At 39.6% G+C, this 26,958-nt stretch overlaps 1 protein-coding gene across 2 annotated transcripts in view; it reads right to left on the bottom strand.

Annotated features, from left to right (window-relative positions):
• The window catches only part of Rnf19a (ring finger protein 19A, RBR E3 ubiquitin protein ligase), a 45,093-nt gene that overhangs the window by 4,079 nt on the left and 14,056 nt on the right, over positions 1-26,958 (bottom strand). For both annotated transcript variants that reach the window (XM_059252990.1, XM_059252991.1), the window contains exons 2-8: positions 20,180-20,944; positions 13,913-14,121; positions 10,620-10,764; positions 8,195-8,357; positions 3,217-3,331; positions 2,551-2,712; positions 637-850 (exon numbers count right to left, since the gene is read on the bottom strand). In XM_059252990.1, the coding sequence (XP_059108973.1) occupies positions 637-850; positions 2,551-2,712; positions 3,217-3,331; positions 8,195-8,357; positions 10,620-10,764; positions 13,913-14,121; positions 20,180-20,802 (1,631 nt within the window). In that variant the 5' untranslated portion in view covers positions 20,803-20,944. The remainder of the gene's footprint in view (positions 1-636; positions 851-2,550; positions 2,713-3,216; positions 3,332-8,194; positions 8,358-10,619; positions 10,765-13,912; positions 14,122-20,179; positions 20,945-26,958) is intronic.

Here is a 26,958-nt window from a genome sequence, read left to right on the forward strand (position 1 = left end):
CAAATAATGAAAAGAAATCCTATACTGAAAGGGTGCTAATAAACAACTTCAGCCCACATTTGATTCTGTAATGAGAGGTAACAACATATACCACTACAACTTAGCTTCTGTCCAACTATTACCTACCTAAAATAAGATAAATACGACTTTTAATTTGTCTACCTTCCTCCACATAAAAAAGCTAATAAACATAACAGTGAATAGAGAAGCAAGCCAACCACGGTAAGATCAATGTTAATTTCTCCTCCTTATCTCCATGGTATCAATAAAGGACTTGGTGAGAGCTGACCATTATCACTTTAGGATGCAGCAGGCAGACTATTCCAGTCCCGCTTCATCCGTCTGGGGTATCCTGACTCCACTTGTTCCCACTCCTAACATCCAGCTGTCACCACAGAAACGGTCTAGGCTAAGTGTGGCCTTTCCTTCAGTGTTCACAAACGCAGCTCCAGCACTCACTTATCAGATCAACTTCATCAAGTGCAACGGTAGTTCTCAGGACTTACCTTTTATTCCAACGTAAGTACCAAACACAGTACTTTTTAACCTTAGGATAATTATCATGCTTTGTATTCAGATTTTTCATCTAATTTATGTCTTGTATTTAACAAAACAAAGCAAACAGCTACTTCTTACCTGTTGAAACAATTGACCATGGCACTTCCCGACAGACTTCCTGTTATACTAGCTCCAGCCAGTGCCATGGTGCTGGCTGTCTCACTCAGGTTGTCTCTGATGGTGCCTATTCGATCCATGTGGCTTCCGCTTGCACTCAAACTGCCAGTCAGACCACCAACACTCCCTTCTCCTATGCTGGGGTTGTGCCTTGCTTCTGCTACTGATGTTGTATCTAGATGTAAAGTAATTCAAGAAATGAAGAAGAATGATTACTCATTTTCCTGCCGTAAACTCCTACGTGATTTCAGAAAGGATAGCAGATGACACAGAGTACAACCCACACTCACAGTCGGGCACAGAGAGCTACTGCAGGGGTACAGCTCAGTCTGAGACTGACACAGAGTACAACCCACACTCACGGTCAGGCCCAGAGAGCTACTGCAGGGGTACAGCTCAGTCTGAGACTGACACAGAGTACAACCCACACTCACGGTCAGGCACAGAGAGCTACTGCAGGGGTACAGCTCAGTCTGAGACTGACACAGAGTACAACCCACACTCACGGTCAGGCACAGAGAGCTACTGCAGGGGTACAGCTCAGTCTGAGACTGGCTCTAAATTTAAAATGGTCACTGTTTGTTGTTGCTGTTGCTAAGTCCAAAAGATTTAGGAATTTTAAATGAACAAATGATTCAAAAGGCCTTCCTTGCCAGCACTAGGTTCCAGTGAGAGATCCTATTCTCTAGATCAATGAGATTCGGACAAAAGTTGATTTCTAGATACAGTTCACACTTCTAATTGTCTATAAACTATCACAAGATGTGTTATGACTATATTCTAATTCTACTGAGGAATGCACGTATTTATGGCAGTATCTGAGTTCCTAGTACATATCCAATCACGTGACCAAAGCGATGAGGAAATCCAGCCGAGGGGAAGTTGGGGGAGTGAGGGCAGTGCCTGGGTGTCATCTCTGCACACTGCTTCACAGCATGACCAGGGAAGGCCTCTCATAAGGTCACTCTGTAAGACTCAAAGGCCTGAACAGGTGAGCCATACAACTATTCCAAAGAAGAGGATTTCAGACAGAGATGACTACAGGTGTAAAAGCCCAGAAAGAGCTCTGAGTATTAACTGTCCTCTTCAAGGAAAGGTGGTATAAGACAGGATGGGAAGGGCAGAATATGAGAATAAGGACTGGACACCTTGCTCCCCATGGAGACAATCAAGAGTCTTCAAGAGAAGGTACACAAAAGAAAAGTGACAGGGTTCTGATGACCTGGCTGAAACACTGTAGAGCTGCACAGGGGTACAAAAGGGCTTCATTCTTAGAGATTTACAAAGACAAACACATGTGACAAAAACTGCTGGATACAGAACAAGCAAGCTGGCCAACTAACATTTCTCCCGGCAGTGTGTAGAGCCTTTATTCTTCAATATTTCTGCCCACTACAGTTCTAATTTGTATTTCTTTGAATGATACAGAAGACATTTTTGGTTTATTGACCATTTGCAATTCTCTTAACTGCATTACTCTTTACATCCTTTTCATACTAGTTTATCATGTATCAAGCAAAACACTGTATGAAAAGGTTCTCATTAGTCCCAAATGTATTCTCAGTAAGAGTTAAGCACCCAGAATCACTCCATCCTCTCTCACACATGCCCTTCACAGGTCCTTTCACAGCTATGCTTCTGGATGAAAACCACAGGCCGTCAGGCATGCACCTCTAATGCCAGCACATCTGAGGCAGAGCAAGCCTGGTCTACACACCAAAGTTCAGGCCAGCCAAGGCTACACAGTGAGACCCTGTCTCAGAGAGGAAAGGGAAGAGGGAGGGAGAGTGTGTGAGCCAGTGTTTGTGTCATGAGGCCTAGATAAAGGAAGGCCGTGGGAACAAACACATTTCCTCCTCTGTTCAGAGGACTTACCCATAGCCGTATTAGTTCCACCAACATTTATGTCGTTCTCATCATCAAACTCAATCCTCACTCCTTTCCCATTGCCTGCTGAGACTCCACAACCCCCACTTCGGCAGAGGGAAATTGGAACAACGCCATAAACATAAGCTAACATAATGGGAACACCAATGCCTAAAAGGGAATTAATGAAACTGCATATTAGAAACCAAAACCTGAATCACAGACTATGAGGTGTAGGTCTTTTCAGGAGAAGGTGCACAGGGTTCTAAGGAACACAGCAAAGGTTGGCACACAGCAAATGCAGGACTCCCCGGTGGGCTTCAAGTAACAGAGGGAAAGACAGATTCTGTGAACTTTTTAAGTGCAAGTCTCTGAACTCTAGTAGAAGGAAGGGCTATCCACCAGCTATCCTAACAATAGATTCATGGGGATTGAACCTAAAGGCTTTATATGTGTGCCTGAGGCATGTGCTGTACCACTGGGCTAGAGCCCTGGCCCTAAAACTAAGTTCTGGAGTCTACAGCACTTTTAATGAAGTTACTGTGAAACCTCCTCTAAGTTGTACTTAAACCACCCTTCATGTTAAAAGTAATCCTCATAGCAACATACTAGTTAGAAATCCCTCTTCTGTCAACTTCTCAAGATCTGAGGTAATGTTTTAAAGCATGCTCTTACCTACAGTCACTGCAGCCACCACCGGAGATACAATTACAGACAGTGTTACACCACCTGCTATGGCCAGATTCCGCTTGTGTTTTGAAACATCTTTGCCTTCATAGCGATTATGAATCTTAAATTTAAAAGGGAATGGAAATTTAGAGAAGAAAAACATTGTATATTTAGTTTAAATGAAATAGTCTTTTACACACAAGAAAGCTAAAGTCACTTCTCACACAACTTCAGTCAAATGCCCTACTTCAAGGTAACTGCAGCATCACACCTCGCTCCTTACTAAGGACCTGCTCACAGGAGGCGGGCGGCAGTGGCTCAGGAGATTCACTCTGTGTCAGAAGTTCACCATCACCCTTGTGTACACTGCTAGTTCAAAGCTGGCCCACACCGTGAGACTCTGTCTCAAAAACAATACTAGAGTTCCACAGGTTTCTTTCTAAGTAAGATTCCTTTGCACCAGCCCCCAGGAGAGGGTGCCACAATCATTTTTACTCCTAAAAGTTGAGTTTAAAAAGAAAGGCACTGTATGAAACAATTATCACTTAAGTAAAACTTTTTTTCCAGACACCTTGTTATGACAGAAAATTATTAACAGATGACCCCAAATCCTATCTACTTATTTACAGTTTAAAAAGGTAAAGACAAAGAAAAATAATGGTTACCAGAGAATAGGAGTTAAATCTACTTAGCATCATTGCACAGTCCACATTAATAAATACAATTATTGCCATAGGAATAGCCTGTGACTTATTACATGAAACTGGGAAATAGTTTAGTAGCTTTGTTCTTGGGCCCTGCAAGAGGCACACTAAAGAAGGGTATTTTCCCATCTGTTTCACGACATCCTGTGAGCAGCCTCCAAACCACACAGGCAGTCAGTCAGTCTCTACAGTAAGATGCTAGGTCCTTTCCACTTTCTTTTTCCTGCAGCTCCTTTCCAGGCCATTCCTGGACACAGTCCTGCGGCAGAGCAAAGCCAAGCCTACACATACGCAGGGTAGATCTGTGAGGACAGGCTGCCGAGGGAAACACATCCTCCATCAATCAACTTTTGCTCCCACCCCCCTTCTTCCTTTCCTTTTCTTGGAGACAGGACCTTGTGATTGATATACAGTCCAGGCTGGCCCCCAAAGTACTGAGATGTACACCACAAGCCTATCAACTTTGGCATCCTTACCCCCCCCCCGTGTGGAGTAACAGTGACCACATCATCCTATTATTTTTGGTTCAACTTAACTGTTTCTGTTTGCTAATTTTTTTCCTTCCAGTTTCTTCTGTTTTTTTAAAAAACTTTTATTTATTATATGTATATGGGTGTTTTACCTACATGTATATTTGTCTCATGTATGTATGTGCCCTATGGCCACGGAGGCCAGAAGAGGAGGGCATCGGATCCCTTGGGATTAGAGTTACAGACAGTTGTGGGGTGCCTGCTGGTACTGGGAACTCTTCTGGAAGAGCAGCAGTACTCTTAATCACTAAGCCATTTGTCCCCCAGACCCCAAACCTCAGCTAAGAACTGGCTTCATGTAGCTCAGGCTCTCCTCAACTCACCATGTAGCCAAGGATGATCTTCTGAGCCTGCGTCTCTATCTCACAAATGCTGGGCTTATAGGCATGTCTAGCTGGTTATTCTTGTAGCATTTTTTACTTTTGGTCTAACCAAAAGCTCAGTTTTCAGGCATTTCCTTGATTTACTAGGTTCTCCTGCTAACGCAGATCGCAAACACCACAGAAAATTAAAGAATGACTCCATCAACTCGCCCTTTTTAGGTGCGCGTGTGACTAACACCGGGAACAACACACCCCTCACAACTTTGGACAAAAGCGCCGCAGACTGGCCGGCCTGTAGCTGCTGCATCCTGCGTTAGTTCCGGAGTACTGGGTCACCAGCTGTGACTCCATAAACTCGCTGCCAGTGTGTATAGTCTCTCTTTTTTCCTTCTACTTCTAAGTGTCTGAGCAAATAGTTTTGCTTTTGATAAAAATATTTTTGGTATTCTACATGAAAAATTATTAAAATCAGTTTCTGTCCTGGTTAACTTTTTTGTTAACTTGACACAAGCTAAGAGTCATCTGGGAAGAAGGAATCTTAACAGAGAAAATGCCCACACTAAGCCTGGCATGGTGGCACATGCCTTTAATCCCAGCACTCAGGAGGCCGAAGCAAGTGCATGTCTGAGTTTGAGACCAGCCTGGTCTACAGAGCGAGTTTCAGGATGGAGGAGGGGGCTACACAGAGAAACCCTGCCCGGAAAATTTTTTAAAAAAGGGAAGGAAGGAAAAGAAAAGAAAATGCCCACACTAAATTGACTGGTGGGCATTTTCTTGATTAATGATTGATATAGGAGGGCCCAGTCCACTGTAGGTGGTGCCACCCCTGGGTGGGTGGGTGGTCCTGGGCTGTATAAGAAAAGAAAGCAATAAACAGTATTCCTCCAAGGAATGTGCTTCAGTTCCTGCCTCCATGTTCCTGTCCTGACCTCCTTCCATGATCAACTGTGATGAGAAAGCTAACCCAAATAAACCCCTTTTCTTGTCAAGTTGTTTTAAAGTCAGAGCAACAGTTCTCATACTGGAGATAACTTGTCTTCTCTCTAGTGCTGGGAATCAAACCCAGGCCCTTGCACATGCTGTGCCGTCGTCACTCACTGAGTTTAGAGGGTTACTTACTTAAGACCCTTCTGAAATAAACAATCAACAGAAATATCTCTGTTCCTCACCAGTCACAAACAAATTTTTGTTTTGTTTTTGTGCTGTCTATGATTTAACACAGAACCTCCTACAAATTAGGTAAGTACCTACCAAGAAGCTATATGCCTTTCTATCAAAACTAATTAAAAAATAATGTTTTTTGTTTTGTTTTTCAGACTGTATTTTCAGGGCTAGAAGAGATGGCTCAGCAGTTAACGGTCCATGCCACTGCTCTTGCAAAGGACTGAGTCTGACTCCCAGCACCTACATGGCAGCTCACAACTGTCTGTAACTCTAGAGCAGTGGTTCTCAACCTCCCTAATGCTCTGATCCTTTAATACAGTTCTTCACGTTGTGGTGACCTCCAACCATACAATTATTTTCGTTGCTACTTCATAACTGTAATTTTGATAGTGTTATGAACTGCAATGTAAATATCTGTGTTTTCTGAAGGTGTTAGGCAACCTCTATGAAAGAATTGTTCGACCATAAAGGATTCACAGCCCCCAAATTGAGAACCGCTATTCTATGACCTAGCGCTGTTTTCTGGCCTTTGCAAGCACCAGGCACACATGGTACACAGGTATCCATGCAGGCAAACACTCACGTCAATGAAATAAACGCAGCTGTCTATGGAAGAGGATCACTCTTACCCTGAGTTTAGCAGCACAGCTCAGAAACAGAATTAAAGGACACAAAGGAGACAGCTGGACTCAGCCTAAGTACTGTCTAATAACAGCGGTCATGTGGCAACAGCACCGGCTTCCTCTCCAGTCGGTGCTTTCTCCAGGACTGGGTGTCCGACTGGCTAGACTGAAATCTATGATGGCTTCATACACTGAATTCATTCACCTGGACCCAAATCCCTTTTCTAAACCACAGTATTAGGCTGGCAGGATGGCTCAGAGGGTTAACAGTATTTGCTGTCAAGCCAGAGTGTGACCCTGGAACAACACAGCAGAGGTTAAAAAACCAATTCCAGCAGCTGTCCTTTGATCTCTACTCACGTGTCCACACACACACACCATAACCAAGTAAATGTAAAACTCATTATTTAACCACATGGATTAGAAGCTAAAATACCTAGGGTGGTGCTACATTAGGATCACTCAATGGCTGGGTGTGGTGAAACACACTTTCCCTCTGGGAGGCAGAGGCAGGTGAATCTCTGTGAGTTCCAGGCTAGCCAGGACTATATAGTGACTATACAGTGAGACACCCCTGCCTCCCCAAAAAAGACTAATGCAGGCTTATAAATCACCTGCCATTAAAGTTTGGGCTTTTCAACTATTAATTCCCCTCTGAAAAACTGTTCTCTTTGTTCTGACTGTTAGGATCATGTAATTTCTTGACATTCAATTAATTTAATTTAGATGGCAACAGGCTTCCTAGTACTTCATAAGTTATCCCATAACTCTCCCAAAGAGGTGACTGCTTAGTTAATGATGAGAATGGCAGGATTAGAAAATGCCAGTGTCTGGATTACCACATCGACTGTTATAACTTGTAAACTGTACTTATAAACAGCAGCATATGATGGAGGTGGAAAGGCTTTGAACTGAAGAGTAAAGAATTAAAGAACGGGTTAACTATTCTTTGCTTGAGGGCACGCATTATTCAGCCATGAATTTCTATCTTGAAGATCTTACAGAAATAACTTTAAAAGGATATACCCAAGAGAGAACAATGTCGATTATCCTTCAAAACTTTATACCAGGCACTGAATCTGTACTGCAGACTGTAACAGTTTTAAAGGAAGGCTGCTTTTTATGCACACATATTAGCTTGCCAAGCACTGAGAGTTTACTGTAAAATGGGGACTTTTGTTAGTTTACTTATTTTTTTTTTGAGATATATGGGCTGGCTTCAAACTTGCTGCATCCGGAAGATGACTTTGAACTCCTGAGTGTTGGAATTCCAGGTATGGGACACCACACCCAGTTTACGTGAATCAAATCCAGGACTTCCTCCATGAAAAAAAGTCTACCAACAGAATTACATCCCCAGTCTAAAACTTTCATAATGAAAAACTAAAACCAGCTGGGCGGTGGTAGTGCACGCCTTTAATCCCAGCACTCGTGAGGCAGAGGCAGGCAGATCTCTGTGAGTTCGAGGCCAGCCTGGTCTCCAAAGTGAGTTCCAGGACAGGCGCAAAGCTACACAGAGAAACCCTGTCTCGAAAAACCAAAAAAAAAAAAAACCCACTAAAACCAACTCCTGTGTTAGAAATAAAGCAAAGCCACTTGAGTTCTAAGAGACGCGCCAACCATTTAGGAGAAGAGCTCACCTTGCGGCCCACATACACAGGGATGCCGATGATCATGGCAGGGATGGCAATGCCGGCTATCAGTGCGATCCCGACCGGAGCGCCGACAAGGGTCCCCAGCTGCCACAGGATCTTCTTCTTCCGGCTCCAGGGTTTCTTCCCCCAGAAAGTACAACCTGATGGACTGAGAGGAAAACTATACAGTGACTGTTCAGAAACAGTACAACAGATGACTACAACACACCAGAGCAACAACTGCAGAAGGGAGTGTCTCTCATACTTAACCACCACCCCTTTTTTGTATTTTGGGTTCATTTAAAAGCCAAAATATTAAAGACCCAACTTTAAGTTACATGAACAAGATATTGCTAGTTATGATTTAAAATTTATCTATAGTTCTCCATGACCTTCAAAACCTCAGTTTCTGAAGACTATACTGATGTAAAATAAAATGTTTATTTTATCTCCATTTTAGGCACACAAGTATGTAATTACATCATAAATTCATGTTGGGGCCTAAATGAGAAAATTTATTTATAAGAAAATTAAGAGCTGGATTAATTGTATAGAGTAGCAAATATTAGCACTAAAGTTCAACAATAACAATGTAAAAACAAAGGAACCTCTATTTCCTATCTAAGTTACTTAAGTATAACTTGGTAGTTTTTAAACTTATGTAAATAGGAATACAATCCATCTTTTTAAGTAGCTTATAAACCTCAGGAATAAAAATACTTAGGTTAATACTGTGTGGTGGTTTGAAAGAAAACAGCCCCCAAAGGGAAGTGACATTATTAGGTGTGGCCTTGTTGGAGTAGGTGAGGTCTGTGTGTCACTGTGGGGGCGGGCTTTGAGGTCTCAAGTTTCACTCAGTGTGACAGTCAGTAGACATCCTGTTGCCTATAAGATGTAGCACTCTCAGCTCCAATACCATGTCTGCCTGCAGGCTATCATGCTCCCAGTCCTCATGGTAATGGACTGAACCTCTGAGACTGTAAGCAAGCTACACCAGTTAAATGTTTCCTTTATAAGAGTTACAGTAGTCATGGTGTCTCTTCACAGCAATAAAACCCTAAGACAGAAATTGGTACCAGGGACTAGGGTATTGCTGTGACAGGCCTGACCATGTTTTTGTCTGGAGGAATTTGGACTTTGGTACTTTAGGTTATGGAAGAAGTGGAATGCTTTAATTGTTGCTTAATGGGCCATACTATTAGAACAGTGGAAGTGTTAAGAGTTATTGAAATTGTCAGGGGGGTGGTAGCGTCACTTAAGGGGTTTCAGAGAAGTTTAGTATGTTGCCTAGAGATTGTTCTTGTGATATTTGGTGAAGGAAGTGACTGCCTTTTGCCCTTGTCCGAAGGGTCTATCTGAGGCTAAAGTGAAGAGTTTTGGATTAATTTAATCGGCAGAAGAAATCTCAAAACAGCCTAGTACGACTCTGTTGTGTGGTTTTAGTTTAGTGGTAACTCTAATGAAGATTTATAGTGTCAAGGGGCAAGGAGAGCAGGGTCAATTACAAAATGTAAATTTTGAGGAGAAAAAGAGCACCTGGGAGTGGAATGTAGCCAAATCCTATGTTCAAGGAGATAAATGGATTAAGAAATGGAATATAGAGAGTGGTGACCCCAAGGCAAGATCCTACCCAGCTAAGTTTCCAACTTGTGAAGATGAATTAAAGGAAAGTTTAGAGCTGGGTGTGGTGGCACACGGAGATGCAGAGTTTGAAGTTTGCCCAGCTGGTTTTCAGTGTTGTTTTGGCCCAGGATTTCCTTGCTTTGCTCCCTTTCCTGTGTTTTAGAATAGTAATGTATATCCTGTGCCACTGTATGTTGGAAGTATGTGATCTGCTTTTTTATTTCAATTTTACAGGGGATTGCAGTTAAGAGACTGCATGAGTCTCAGAAGAGACTTTGGACTTCGAAACAAGTTTGGGACTATTATAGACTATGGGGACTTTGGAAGTTGGACTGAATGTATTTTTGCAATACGATATGGCTACAAGCCTTTGGGGGTCAGTGGAATGTGGCAGTTTGAAAGAAAATGGCCCCCAAAGGGAGTGGCACTTTTAAAAGGTGTGACCTTGTTGGAGTAGGTGTGGTCTTGTTGGAGGAAGTGTGTCACTGTGGGGGTGGGCTTTGAGGTCTCTTTTGCTCAAGCTTCCCTCAGTGTGACAGTCGACTTCCTGTTGCCTGCCAGATGTAGCCCTCTCAGCTCCAGCACCACATCTGCCTGAAGGCCATCATTCTCCTCATCCCGAGGATAACAGAAACCTCTGAAACTCTAAGTGAGCCACCCCAATTAAATGTTTTCTTTATAAGAGTTGCAGTGGTCATGGTATCTCTTTACAGCAATAAAAGCCCAACTAAGACATACTGTTTTCAGAACAAAAACTCTGATATACAATGTAAAGTCTATTCATAAATAGTTCTCTCCATAAGCTTACCTTAGATAATGTAAATCGGATATTTCTTTCATGCACAACCAACAAAACTCACAACCACAGACAGCACATGTCATATGATTGCAGCTCCCATCATTCATCTTTATTATATAAGCAGCACATCGTGGGCACGGCTTTATATCATCAGCTATAAGGAACACAGACAAGAAAATTTAAAGTGTGTAGAAATGGTTTCCAGATTAGCAGCTGTAACACTCCCAAACAAATTTTTGCAATTACATTCAGCAAATGGCAATTTTAGCCTGCTGCTTTTAGTATAGAAAACAATTTTTTCTTTCCTTTTAGGAAATATACTTTGTACTAAATTTTCAGGTTATAACCATTTTCAAACATGGTAGCAAAGCAATGAGAACCAAGAATAATAACAGAGGAATTCAGACTCCTGTATGCTGCCCTTTACTGAAGAGGCACCATTAGGGAGTGACCACTTCATAGTCACCTAAGGCACTGTACACAAACACTCCCTTTTCTATTATAATAACATCAACTAAGAACACTATAGATCATAGAGAATAGCTTTAGAATAAATGTAACCATTCTTATCCTCATGACTGCTAATAAGCAGTCTCCATCTTTTCTGTTCATCATTCAAGAGTTGTTGGTGCAACTGCATGTATACTAATGTGCTACAAAATGCACAACAATGCCAAGTTAAAAATATCATGGTAGATAACCTTAGGTATTAACAAAGAATAAGAGTCATACCACCACTCAGAATTCTAGCTGCTCTTTAAATAACAGCCTACAGCTATCTAACGGTTACTATTAGCCAGTTACATTGTCTATCTATATGTAACTTTTAGAAAATGTATTTACAATGCTAATCACTGAGTTTAAGTATTTGCTTATGTTATTATTTTATAAACATTAAGCTAATATTCTATTTTCATTTCTGCAAGTTTTATGCTCAGTTTTTAACTGCTTTATCAATGAATTCAAGTTTCCTTAGTGTTTTTTGGAAGGCAGCTATGCTCACCACTATACCACCAACGCCGCACCATCCTTAGTGTTTTTTGAAAGGCTAAAGTTGTTTATAACTAAGAATTAGTAAGGCTCACATTAATTTTATTAATAATTAATTGTGTTTTAACAATTCAAGCTATTTTGAGCAAACCAACAGCTCTAAGCAGTCAAAGACAAAGAGAAATGATTATTTCTAGAATATAAAATGTAAAAGTATTTATAAATTATGATTTAAATGACCCAAAGACTATAACATTTGCATTACAAATTTTAAACATAAGGTAGACAAGAAAAGGTTAGCTTTTATACCTAAAACTTTTTGATGTACACACCAAAAAGAAATACTAATCCTATCTGCTTAAGAAGCAGCAAACATAAAAATTGTAAACTTAATAAAATATTATGAAATGATTTTTAGACTTTTTTGAGGGTGGGGCAAATCAATTGCATAGTTCTAGAGTGTGAACTAGACAACAATGCATGGCACAACATCAGAAAGCTGCATACATACCTGAACCCCAATCCCTGATTTACATGGCATGATGTCATTAATTTTATTTAGCTATAAAAGAACTTTTGGTTATCTTAAAAGATAACCAAATGGAAGTCAAACTGATACTACCTTTGCAGAAATTGCTAGTTATGCCAGCAAGGCATTCCAGTATAACATGGCTACATACACTCTCCCATGGTGACTACTTGGAGGAAGCTCAATATTTGTTTAGATAACTAAGTTGTAATGCTCATTTAAATAGTAACAAAAGCCACTTCAGTGTTCTTTTTGATTTAATGCTGGTTCACACAAACCCAAATCTCTAGCAGATTTCTGTGGTGTTTCCATATCTAACATTATAAGAACATGTATGAGGCAGAAATATTGCAACCCTACAGACATAAGCATTGTACTGTCTTCATTTTGAAGATGAGAGAAGCGCCTTGCTCAGGTCACACAGAGGAAGAGGAGAGTCTGGACCTTAAATTCAGTCCAGATTCTGGATTCCAAATCTGGTTCTGGAGTCCTCTCTATTACCCTACATGCCTGTGCACCGTGACCAAAAATACCTCCTCCACTCTTCAAGGGAACATCCAATGGCTACTGCTAACTCTTCAGGAACAGGTCCTCGCTAAAAAAATCCTTCTGGATCCTTAACTGAATTATCACAATTACTGCTAATATCTTTGCATTCTCCCCAAATCTTCAGGAGAGGAGATAGAAACAAGCCATTAAGCAAATAGGAATGAAAACCCAAGTATATTATATAAATTATTAAACCCATATTAAAGCTTAAAAGACTTTTTCTCCAGCAGGATAAAGTACATGACAGTCTCGCTTTTTTTACACCAATTTCTATATTTTTGAAATTTTTCTGTTGTAATTATCAAGACAAAAATGTTTTCTAGGGATTAAAATTCCAATGAACAAAGAAAATTCTGTTAATAGGAAATAGTGACTTTTTTTTTACCATTCAAAGAACATTAAGAAATCTGAGATTTTTAAAAAAAAAAAATTTAATTTTTATTTTGCGATTTATGAGATGTATGCTTTACAAACAGATCCCTAGGTAATTTTTAATTTTCTTCCCAAAGACACACTGAAGTTCTGTGTGTCTTCCCAAGTAAAGTATGATTTTTATCTGAAATGTTTTAAATTTCACAAAATACTTAAAAGATTAAACTTTTGTGTGGTCTTTATACAAACAGAAATAATTGTAAATTGTTCCACTCCAAATTACTATTTTATTAAGTGTATTTACAAGTTCTGTGTGCCATGCATTTAGGAGGAATAGGTGCAGACTGTATCCAGGGTCTAGTACACAAAGAGTCAGGCAGCTTTCTTTCTCTGCTGTCACTGACAATAAAATCTTCCCAATCTCAGAACCACTTTCTGGATTTATTAAACAAAAATACATCAAGAATAAGGTTTCTAGGACAGAAACAAGGGAAAATGAGGTAATTAATGGTAACTGAATATTCTTTATGTTAAAATCACCAAGCAATCTCTATACACAGACACAGAAGTGCACACACCTGCGATCCCAGTGCTCCTGTGCTGAGACAGAAGGCAAGGGTGGGAATTCCTGCAAGTTCACAGGCCCACTAGCCTGACGTACACAGCAGAGAAAAACAAGACACCTGTCTCAGACAACCAAAGGTGAGGACCAATACTCTATGCTATCCTCTCATCTCCACGCTTTCCCCACCTACACACACAACACACACACACACACACACACACACACGCACGCACGCACGCACGCACGCACGCACGCACGCACACACACACACACACTAAATAAAAACAGACATACTACCTGCTGCTCCAGACTCCTGGCTGTAACTAATGGATGAAGAACGTATCGTTCTTAAGCGTAAACTCTGGGCTCTCTCCTGTCGAGCAGCATCACAGGTCTGGTTTGGATGCCAGATCTGTTTACAGTGGTAGCAAAACTCTGTCCCACAGCCTTCTCGCCCACAGGTTAATTTGGGACAGCTGGCACATCCAAATGCTATCACGGCATATCTTGAAAGAACAAGGAAAATGATTTAAAATGTGACACAAAACAAGATCAATTCAGTAAAAATTTAAGAAACATCCAATTAAAATGCTACTCAGAAAACACTTTTCAGATATGCATTAATAAAATACCATAAACCCTAACACAACCTCACCAACATGAAAAAAAGAGAAAAATGACAGTTCATAAATGAAAGTAACATAAATACCTTTAAAAAATACTAAATTCTTTACTTTCAAATTTTACCCAGGTGTGGGGGTGCATGTCTTTAATTTTAGCACTCAGAGGCAGAGGCAGGTGGATCTCTGTGAGTTCAAGGCCAGCCTGGTCTACAGAGTGAGTTCCAAGACAGCCAGAGCTACATAGTGAGACCCTATCTCAAACAAAACAACAACAAAAAACAATGTCACATAATAATTTAATAAAAACAGACTTTATTTGAACTAAAACAGGGTGTCTGGGATCAAATAAAAGATGAAGAGTACATTTATGATTAGTCTTAACATCTATTCTCTGAGTAAATATTTTCGATACTTTAAATTTTTTTAACTTAAATTTGGGTACTGTTAGACATCTGTCCCAGAGAAATTCAATTTTCTTCACATCAACTTTCATAGCAGATGTATTCATAATAGCCCCAACTGGAAAAAGCTCAGCTGTCCATCAACAAGCAAATGGTTAAATTGTGGTGCATACATGCACACCACAGAACACTACTCAGTTAAACTGTGGTGCATACATGCACACCACCGAATACTATTCAATCAAATGAATGATGGACACAAATAACAAGACAAAGAAATCTCTGAGGAATGACACTGAGTTAAAGAAAAGTCAGTTTTAAAATGTTACAAGCTATATGCCTCAGTATATGTAACACTTGAAATGACAAGGTTTCAGAAACGGAAACTAGATCAATGACTGCCAGGGTTCCAGGGAAAAGTGGAGTGGAAGTAAACACTGTTAGACAACGACATGAAGGATTATGGCCCTTAAAAAGGATTTTTGTTTTTTTATTTTAAATTTGAGACAGGGTCTTGCTAAATTGCTGCCTCTGAACTTGCTATTAGTCAGGCAGACCTTGAACTTGTGATCCTGCCTCAGCCTCTGCAGTTAGCTGGTATGTAAGGCATGAATGTGGCTGTAACTGGCAACACTGTGATATCCTTGACTGTGATACAGGCACACAAACCTACGCCTGATAAAAATCCCATGTAACTAAATCCACCCCACGTAAATTAGCTGGTCCATGTAAAAAGAGAAATCTGAGTAAAACCAACAGACTAGACTGTGTGTGGTGATTTGAATGATTCATACTCCTCAACCCTCAAAGGCTTTTGAATAGTTAGTCCCCAGTTCGCTGTACTGTTTGAGTAGGACTAGGGTGTGCGGTCTTCCTGGAGGAAGCATGTCACTAGGGGTGGGCTTTAAGGTTTCTAAAGTCATGTGCCGTTCCCATTTTGTTCTCTCTGCTTACTGCTTGCAACCCGAGATGCCAGCTCTCATCTGTCCCTTCCACCATGACTGCCTGCTGCCATGCTTCCCCACGATGGTGGTCTCATCCCTGGGCATGACATCTTACCATGGCAACAGAAAAGTAACTAATACACTGTATCAATGCCAATATCCTTATACAGCAGAAGTGACAATCATGGGATAATGTTCTACATCTTTGTAAAACGGGAATGGGGAGGAGGACAAGCTGTGAATCCTAAGGGCAGCTCTATTCCTATAAGTGCATATACATACAACCATACAAATGAACTGTCAAAGAGCATTTTAGCTCTCTTTGAAAGCAATATCAAATAAATTTGTCTACATTTAAGTTTTGGGGGATTTTTGTGTTTATTTATTTTTAAATATGAAATATTTCCTGGAAACTTAGGGGAGTTTTGGTGTTCTTGTTATTGGCAACAAAATTTAAGTAATAATCATAGCTAAGATTGTATCAAATTTCAAGTCCATTTGCATTAATTGCGCAGGATTTTAAATAGACGAGCATTCCTCCCTTTGTGACTCTTAAGCATCCCATTCTTCAAATTTAAACTTTGCACCTTAAATTCTATTTTACTTCTGGGAGAATTGACATTAAAATAGTACAAAATTAATGGCAGTTTAAATCAAAACAGTAATTTAGCAGCATTTCACTTCCCTAGATTTTAAGAGAACCAATGAGGGGCTGGAGAGTGGCTCAGCATTTAAGAGCACTTGCTGCTCTTACAGAGGACCTGAGTTAGAGTCCTAGCACCCACATGGTGGTTTATAACTGTCTAACTCCAGGCACCACGGATTGATGTCCTCTTCTGGCCTCCATGGACACTGCATACATGTGGTTCACAGACTTTACATGTAGGCAAAACACCCATACATATAAAAATAATACTTACTAAAATATCTTTTTTAAAGAATGGCTAATTCATTGCAGTCCCAGGAGTGGGGGAAAGAATCTATTTTATTTTCAACTTTAAAGTATATGATTTAAAGTCAAGTTTTTATATAAAAATAGTAATTTCAGCTGGGTAATGGTAGCGCACGCCTTTAATCCCAGCACTTGGGAGGCAGAGGCAGGCGGATCTCTGAGCTGGAGGCTAGCCTGGTCTACAGAGGGAGATCCAGGACAGGCTACAAAACTACACGGAGAAACCTTGTCTTGAAAAAGAAAAAGGAAAAAATGGTAATTTCAGTGAAAAGGAAAAAGACATTTTATTCTAAGCCTCTTCCATATCTTACCTTCTCCTGAAGGAATGAAGAGGCTAGAAGAGGAGCAAAATGGGAGATCAGAGGAAGTTCAAAGGCTAACGCTAAGAAAGGCCGGCTTTTATGTCTGTCTGTTTTAAAACGGCAACAACTGGAGATACGGCTCAATAATTCAGAGCGCTGGCCGCTCCTGCAGAAGACCCACATTTGATTCCCAACATCCACCTACATGATGCTCAAACTATGCATACACGTTTTATGTTAGTGGGTAAAGTTTTCTATACAATACCAATATAATACCTGTAACATTACCAGCTACATATAAATTATGCTCTTAATCTCTAGAGAGCCAGCACAAACAATAATGTAAAAATAAAGGGACTCTAACTAGTTTTCTGTCCTTTGTAGTTAAGACTACTGACAATCATCAACACCAACTTACTCTACAGCCAAATTAATGAGGGATAATTCTTTACTATAAAACCACCGTAAATTTGTTTTTAAGAATATAATTTATTGAATTAGGTGTTCCTATTTTGTTTCTCTTGGTGTTAATCTCTCTACTGTAAGGTGTATTCGATTTTAATAGATAATGTGGCAAGTGAGTAAATTATCCATGTATATTTTCTTATTTTACTTTTATAACTACCTCTGTAATCTGCTCTGATTCTGTTTAATGTGTTATGTGTGGTGACAAGATAATACAGAGCTATTTATCAACCAGAAGTTGTGGGCCCTTAGATTTACTGTCTCAGTTTATGCTGGCCACGGTTTCTGACACTTCATTAAATAACTCGTGTCCTGGGGTTCTATGAAAAATACTCTGAAAACCACATTCTTCCTCCACATGATATATACAACAGAAATCATTTCTCAGTGTTTGAAGTGTTTTATGGGAGCATTAGATATAATGATTCTTAAAAGGATAAGGTAAAATGTTTTGCCCAACTCAAAATCTAATTTGAGGAGAAAGATGTTCACTCTTGCACCAGTGAAAATACTGTACAAGTGGTCCCTATGCTCCAGAGTGATACAATCGCATCTAAGCTGTTTAAATAGGATACACTCTCTCGCTCAAATTATTTGAAACCATTGCTCATTAATCCTATTTTCTAGACACAGAGTATAACTTATCACAGATCCTGGAGTTTGGTTCTGCCATTACCCCTGGAAACTCAGCTGGCTGTGGCCTAGTTTAAAGAGTTACCTTCTTTTTACATACTCACATACATACTACCGGCTTATTTTTGAGGAAGGGTCTTATGCAGCCCTGGCTAACTCTGAACCTACTATATGGCTGAGGGTGATTTTGAACTTGATTGTCCTGCTTCCACTTCCCAAGTGCTAAAATTGTAAGCATGCACCAACATCCTCAGTTTATATGGTGCTGCGGATCAGACCCTGGACCTCACACTTGCTAGGCATGTACCTTACCCACTGAACTACACCCATAATCCCTTATATAGTATTGCTAATGTATGCTTTTGTTATAACAGAAACTCTTTAGTATCGGGAAGCATAATTCAAATCTGATACTATATTCTATCTGAGACTTACACAACTAATGAATTCATAAAGTATTAAGCTACACAGAGAAACCCTGTCTCGAAAAACCAAAAAAAAAAAAAAGTATTAAGTAACTAAGTTTTTTAATGCTTTATATTACACAGTAATCCTTGGTAGACAGTTGTGTGTTCACTGATTTACCCAGATGGGAAATATTTAACTTTTTCCATTTAAAATTAGGGAATATAGACTAGATGCAATCTGAAAATTTACTCAACAAGTTTTTAAAAACTAGTTTGATTCATGCAATAAATTCTGAAACTATAATTTAATAAACTCTGTAGCACAAATCTTAGAAGGTCTTATTAATAAAATCAAACCTGAAGCCAGGTATTGGGGGTGAATGCTGGAAGATCAGAGAAGCAGAACAAGCCACAGCTTCCTCACCTCACCAATTCCTCAACTGATCCTGTTTCCTCAGACTGGAAGCCTCTGAGTCCTCACCCAAATGAATCTCAGGCAAACTGCTGCTCAAAAGCCTAAGAGCTTAGCCAGACTAGTTCCTACTTTCTGCCATTACTTCCTGGGATTAAAGGCGTGAGTCACCATGCCTGGCTGTTTCCAGTGTGACTTTGAACTCACAGAGATCCAGATGGATCTCTGCCTCCCAAGTGATAGGATTAAAGGTGTGTGTGCCACCATTTTCTGGCCTCTATGTCTATCTAGTGGCTGTTCTGTCCTCTAACCCCAGATAAGTTTATTAGAATGCACAATATTTTGGGGGACACAATATATCACCACAAAACTCACATCCTAGTTTTTCCTGGATCTATAATCAAATAATATAGAAATTCAGGGTTTTCATAAGCTCTACTTATATAACGTATGGGATACTAATGGTATGTTAAATTTTACTATTCATGGATTGTATATCTTTTTAGTAGTCTTATATGTCTTTTTTGTGCTATGTGTAGGGTATGTACACACAAGTATGTTGGAGGCACATGCACATGAGGCCAGAGGCTGATAATGGCTGTCTTCCTTCAATCATTCTCCACTTAATTTAGCTAGGCTAGCTGGTCAACGAGCTTCAGGAACCACCTGTCTCTGCCTGGCCCCTAGCACTGGGGCTACAGGTATGTCCACCAAGCCCAGCTTTTTGACATGGATTCTGGGGATCCAGACTCAGGTCCCCCATGTTTGCAAAGCAGTCATTTTACCAACTGAGCTACCTCCCTTTTGTGGCTCTTACTATAAAGGGCATATAACTAACTTAAAGGGCAAATATCTGGTTTTTCTTAGTTCTGACAATCACACAACATGCAGGCTGCAGTTACATAATAATCTAATATATCTGCAAAATTATTTCCTTTTAAATGCGGAGGAAATGACATTTGTCATTTAGAACTTGAGGTAATGAATTATAGAATTCCTGTGTAGCAATTCTTGAGACCTGAAAATGTTCACATATGAACACAAACACACTTATCTGTGGTATAAATGCCTTTCAAAAGCATCATTTATTTATGACAACAAATAACCCTAACACTGAGCATTCTGTTATCCCCAAATAAAAACTGTTCATGGGTGAGGACATTCAAATTTGCTTATAACTTAATCCTGTTCCCCACCATCTCACTAGCAGTTGTCTTCACAAAATGCAGGTAAGAATTTAACAGAGACGATATAAAAACAAGTTAGGATTTCTGAATTTCAATACTTAGTATGGTATATACCCAAAATGTTTTGTTCTTAAATAAGCTATTTAGAGTGTTAAGACTGTTTTTTAGACTACAAGAAAATTCTTATCTTATCCCTAGAGAAAAACAAACTAAGAAAAGCCAAACGGTATGTTCTCACCCACAGTCCGGAGCTGGACACCACCTACAGTCAGGGTCTGCAACAAGCCATCGTCGAAGCATAAACTCTTCGTATTTTTCCATTAAGACATCATCACTTAATATCAAGCGAATGTCATGGGGATTAAACCGTTCGGTACATTCTGGACAACTGATATTAACTCTACTTTCAGAGATTTCTATCCTTAGGTATTGTCGTAAGCAATCCACACAAGATCTATGGTGACATGTCATTATATCAGGAAATCTGTCTTTAGAATGCCGCAATAGGCACAAAGGACATTCTATGAAGTCTCCAATTTGTTTGCTGATTGAAGTCAATCCATTGTCAGAAGAGGTATTTGTAGAGAAAATGGAGTTCTTATCCGTACACATTTCAGAATGTATACTTTCAATACTTGCAATTCCATCCACCCCACCATTGAGCTCCCTTGATTTACGCCTGCTGTCCTTTTTCCTCCGAAAGAGCGAGCCTATTGAAATTCTTCTCTTTTTGGGTGCCTTTTTGACAGAAGGCAAGCTCACAGATGAGGCAGAAGACTGAAGATCTCTATCGGAACCCATTTGCCGATGTAAACTCATGTCTAAAATGCTCATTAGAATTGAGTTGGGGTCAGTGTTCATATGCAGCCCTTCATTATACTTAAAAATAAAATTTATTTTTTGTTCTTGTATTCAGATTAAGTCATGATGCAAAAAAATCCTATTGGCTCCTTCAGAGAATCTCGAAAAAGTTCAATTAGAGAAGACTGTTGTCACAGATGTCCTAAAAAACAAAAAACAAACAACTTAACTGTATTTTTATATGTATATGTTTTTATAATCTTACAGGTTCTCTGTGAAATTTTTAACAAGTATGTTCTATAACCATTAGCATAAAAATTAAAGTCATTAGTCTACAGGAAAATGTACAATGAATACTGAAATATCAAAGACATTCTTTAATCCTAATATAAAGTTTTCTACATTTGAACTGAAACAATTGTTACAAAAGTCTTAGACAAATCTTGATGCTATCACTGATTTAAAAGATTCCTCACTGCCTTTAATTTGTTTTTAATTAGGAATAAAATGCACATGAAAACAAAAAAATTTAGGAATGGTTTATATGATAATCTTGAAGAAAAACATTCTAGGTAGAGGGTCTCTTACATTCCAGAAACAATCACTTCCTATAATTTCACAACATGGTAATGTGCATGTTATTAGGATGGTGACAGACCAACTCAACAGAATAAAGCCACCATTTTCCTTTAAAAATCTCACATATTAGCTGAGTGGTGGTGGTGCACACCTTTAATCTCAGCACTCGGGAGGCAGAGGCAGAGGCAGGCAGAGCTCTGTGAGTTCGAGGCCAGCCTGGTCTACAGAGCAAGTTCCAGGACAGCCAGGGCTACACAGGGAAACCTTGTCTCAAAAAACTAAAAAAACATAAAGAAGAAAATCTCACCTATTATATTTGATTTTTAACAAAGGTGACTTTGCTGAGCACTAAAAATGGTCTTTCAAAAATTATCTGAGAGGGGATCAGGAATTTGACCTATAGCTCACCCCATAAAAGCACTTGTCACATAAGCCTGATGACCTGGGTTCTATTCCTGGAACATACATAGTGGAAGGAGGGAACTGCCTCCTGAAAGTCGTCCTCTGAATTTCATGTATACACCATGTCATATGAACATAGAAACACACAAACTAATAATAATTTTAAAAAATCAATTACAGCAAATTCTCAAATTTAAATGTGAAGAAGTTTTTAGGAGACAAAGAGAATAATATTTCAACAAAAAGATTTCTTACACAGAACATTACAAGTGCTAATCATAAAATAAAAGATGGTAAATGATGAAAGAAAGTCCAAGAAACAAGTATTAACGGTGTGGGAGAAGACAGGCACCACAAACAGCTAATAAAATAACAGTGTCCAGAAGAGGTAAAGGGCATGTACATGTACATAGAAACAGACAACCCAAAAGACAAATGGACAGGGGTATAACAAGCACTTTACAAAAGCATGTTTAAATGCACAACATTATTAATCATCACTACAGCTACACAGACAGGCCACTATACACCTAGTAGATGGCTAAAACGAGGAGACTGGTATTTCTGGATGTTGACAGGGATGTGGAGGAGTGAGGACTCTCTCATATTAGTGGTGAGGAAATAAGATGGCACAACTACTCTGGAAACTGTTTAACAACATCTACCAAACTAGAGCGCATGGTTACCCAGCATTTTTACTCCTAAACAAGACCATACACAATACACTGGAAAACATGTTTAGTAAAGAATAAGCTTTCTTATAATACAACTAGACTTTATACACTAGCACCAGTGAGGAAACAATATAAAGTCTGAGAGCCACACAGACTCAAGCAAGTGGTTTTGAGTATTATAAAAATTAGTCAGACACGAAACAATTCAACAACAATCACAACTAAAGAAATAAAAATCCAAACATTAGATACTATTGTGGTAGATACTAAGAAAAGTTGTAAAAGGTTGATTGATATTAGTTTAGTGAAAGAATCACCTCATGTCTTGCTAGAAGAATCTAAGCACAAATGTGTGTGTGTGTTTACTCGCGCGCGTGCGAATTTAGCATTATTTTAAATCAGAAAATTCTTTTGTTTTCTTTTTGTTTTTGTTTTTTCGAGACAGGGTTTCTCTGTGTAGTTGTGGTGCCTATCCTGGATCTCACCCTGTAGACCAGGCTGGCCTTGAACTCACAGAGGTCTGCCTGGCTCTGCCTCCCAAGTTCTGGGATTAAAGGAAGGCATGCACCACCACCGCCTGGTTAAATCAGAAAATTCTTAAGCCCAGGTACCCTACTTATAAAGTTTGTCCTTCAAGTGAAATAATAATACATATTGCAAATAAATCTACCTATTGCTGTATAGTTGGTAAAAGAGCGCGGGGGGGGGGGGAGCAAAACAATAAAATCTCCATGTAAAACTGGAAAATAACATTTAAGCCTGGCAGCAGTGCACACCTTTAATCCCAGCACTTGGGAGCAAAGGCAGGTGGATCTCTGTGTTCAAGGCCAGCCTGGTCTACAGAATGAGTTCCAGGAGAGCCAGGGCTACACACAGAAACCCTGTCTTGAAAAACCAATAAATAAGTAAATAAATAATGTTTGAGTATTCAACTAGGCACTTAAATGAACAAACTATAATCCAAATGTAAGCTATGGAAAGATTTATATAGAGTGCCGAGAAATGACAATCGCAAAATAGTATCTATGGTATGAGACCATTTGTAGAATAGGGACACAAGTTTTCTTTTGATATTTAAAATGTTCCTCAGTGATTTGGCTGCACACTTCACTTAACAATCACTAATACTAAAGACACTTTTGCTGTGGAATAATCCTGTACACTGTGAAAATGTGCTGCTCTCATTGTTAATAAAAAGCTACTGGCCAGTAGCCAGGCAGGAAGTATAGGCAGGACAACCAAACTAAGGCTGCTGGGATGAAGAAGGGCAGAGTCAGGGAGACACCAGCAGATGCAGAGGAAGCAGGACTGTAGAAAATGAGGTAACACACCATGAGCCACGTGGCAGAGGGTAGATAAGAATTATGGGTTAATCTAAATGTAAGAGCTAGTTAACAAGCCTGAGCTACTGGCCAAGCATTTACAATTAATATAAACCTCAGCATGTTTATTTGGGAGCTGCTGGCAGGACGGAAACTTCTGCCGACATACTTTGTTAAACACACTCACTTAAAAACAAATTCCTATAGGTTGCCTTCTGCCCTCGCAAGGGAAACCACGTTCTCTGTTTCTCATTATGCTAGGGAGGCAATAAGACTATTTTTATTTCAAAAAAAAAAAATATTTATTTAGTTTTGTTTGTATGTTTGTTTTTGAGACATGGTTTCTCTGTGTAGCCCCACCTGTCCTGGAACTCGAGTTCTGTAGATCTGTGTAGCTCCACCTGTCCTGGCCTCGATCTAACTCAGGAGTACTGGGATTAAAGGTGTGTATCATCACCATCTAACTAGTTTTTTGAGAAAAGATTTCACCACATAGTCCAAGCTGTCCTGGAACCCACTATGTAGACCAGGCTGGCCTCAAACACACATATATCCACCTACCCCTGCCTCCCAAGTGCCAGGATTAAAGGTGCATGCTACCATATGTTGCTTTTTTTTTTAAGTAGGTATATGTTTGTGTAACTGTGTGTAGGGGTATATGCATGTGTGTGTGAGTGGCCATGGCCAGAAAAGGGCATCAGATTCCCTGGTGCCTAAGTTACAGGTAGCTATGTGCTTCCTGACATAGGTGCTGGGAACTTAAATCTTCTAGAAGAACAGTAAGTATTCTTAATTACTGAGATACCTCTCCAGTCCCAACACTTTTTTTTAAAAATCCACACAATTTAATGACCACCCTTTGGAGAAATGGTCCAAGAGAATTATCTATAAACATGTGACTAAAGAGAATTGGGAATGCCTCGGTAAACAAGAACTTTGGTGAAATCTCACAGTAGAAATCTCTCCATGTACTAAACACTGAGATTATTACTATTAACAAGATACACATACTTCCTATCTGGACTTTAGTAATCTAAAGAAACATTATTCATATACCAGTTGTAATTATAAGCCTTTATTCATAAAATTTACCTGTTATTTTGTCTTAAAAATATCTCAATTTTCACAAAACATAGAGGGGTATCATTGAGAAATTATAGTGAATGATAGCCTAATACAGAATTCACCTTTATTTAAAAAAAAAAAAAAAAAGGACCCATCTTGCAAGCCATATGAACAAGATTAAGAAGAGATCTATGTAACGGCAAATTCAGAAGATATAGTCAATGTTTCATCTTACCACCCCGGAAGTAGGGACACAAGCAGCTTACTTTTCTCTTATGAATGATTTGCAATTCACAAATTTTAGCTAAAAACATTTTTCATTATTCTCATTTTACAGATGGAGAAACAAAAATTCAGAAACTATCAGACTGTGGCTTCATTATCAGACCTCCTAGACATGCATATGTGTGTATATACAGACATATACACACATAAAAACATATATATATCCAACTACTTCAAACATAGTCTACAAAGACTAATAAGGTCCACTGGATTTATACAGAATATACTATATAAGATCCTAGGTATTGCCAAGCATGGTGGCACACACCAAGCCTTTAATCCAGTACTCAGGTGGATCTCCATGAGTCTAGTCTACATAGTAAGTTCCAGGACAGCCAGAGATACATAGTGAGACCCTGTCTCAAAAACAACAAAACCAAACCAAAAATAATCCAAAGTATGGGGCTAGGGAGATGGTCATTGGGTAAGAACACTTGCTACGAAAGCACGTGGACCTGAATCTAAATCTATATATAGAAAGCTAGGTGTAGCCACTTGTGCCTATAATCCCAAAACTGGAGACTTGCTGGCTGCCAGTCTAGATAAAGAAACAGGTTCAGGCTCTTCCAATTTCTTTCTTCCTTGCCATGAGGTGCGCACACCTCTGCTTTTCCTCTCTTCTCTTCCTCTCTCTCCTTTCTGTCTTTCTGTCTCTTTATCTCTATATTATAATAAACTCTTTCCATGCAGATGCAAAAAAAAAAGAGAAAGAAAGAAAAAGATTCAGTTACAGATTCTGTCTTTTTCAAGGGAGTAAGAGTGAAATAAAGATACTTGAATGTCCTCCTCCAACCTCTACATGGGCACATGTTGGAGCCCACTAGGTTTCTAGTGGCTGTACCTAGCAGGACTGCATGGGAGGTTGATTGGACCACAGGTCTGGGTACCAGGTGTTTGTAAGGGTCTAACTAGCAAAGGGGAGGTCTTTTGCTCCACCCCTTGGCATTGTTATAAATAGACCTTTGGAATAAAGTTCTGGGCTGGTGGATAAGGATCCAGGCCCACCCGAGTTTATCCTGTGTTTTCTGTTTCTTTACTCTCTATTTCTAACTAAGTCTCTTATCCCTCATTCCTCAAGAGTTCCTGGGGTAAATAAGTGTGGGGGCTGGTCCACTACAGGCACACATGTGCATACACGTATGTATACACACACACCCCCTCATTAGGTCACAGATGCTGCCCTTGTAGAGGAATCAGCCATGCCTTACCTATCTGGTACCTTCCCTAAAGGACGAAATTCCTAAAACGCAGCAGCCCCAAAGTAGGGTAGGACAACAGAATTCGCTTATTTTTTTTATTTTTATTTTTATCTTTTTTTTTTTTTTCTTCGAGACAGGGTTTCTCTGTGTAGCTTTGCGCCTTTCCTGGAACTCACTTGGTAGCTCAGGCTGGCCTCGAACTAACAGAGATCCGCCTGGCTCTGCCTCCCGAGTGCTGGGATTAAAGGTGTGCGCCACCACCGCCTGGCCAGAATTTGCTTCTTAAACTACAGCCTTCTATCCTACCTAGTACCTTCTCTAAAGACTTAGAGACTTCTCCCTCTAAGTTCAGAGGCTCCTGCCCCCAAGTGTAGAAAAGTAAGGAAGTTTCTTTGTTCTGCAGGTTGCTGTTGGATATGCTAACCCAGCTTCCTTCACTGTAAGTGGCCAGCATGGCTAAGCTATCCTCTCCTCCTCAGCACACTCCTGTCTATGGAACCTGAAATCTTTATGATTTAAATCTCTCTCAATCTCTCCCAACCCAGGTGCTTGCACTGTACAACAAACACTTAACCATTTTAGAATAAGAACAAATGATAAAGAGCACAGAAAGATTCCCAACTGATTTGTTAAGCTACAAAACACTGATAACATGAAGAAAAGCAGTGATGGGAAGAAGAATTTCGAGAG

The sequence above is a fragment of the Peromyscus eremicus genome, unplaced genomic scaffold (genome assembly GCF_949786415.1).
Source record: "Peromyscus eremicus unplaced genomic scaffold, PerEre_H2_v1 PerEre#2#unplaced_722, whole genome shotgun sequence".
Classification (NCBI taxonomy): Eukaryota; Metazoa; Chordata; class Mammalia; order Rodentia; family Cricetidae; genus Peromyscus; species Peromyscus eremicus.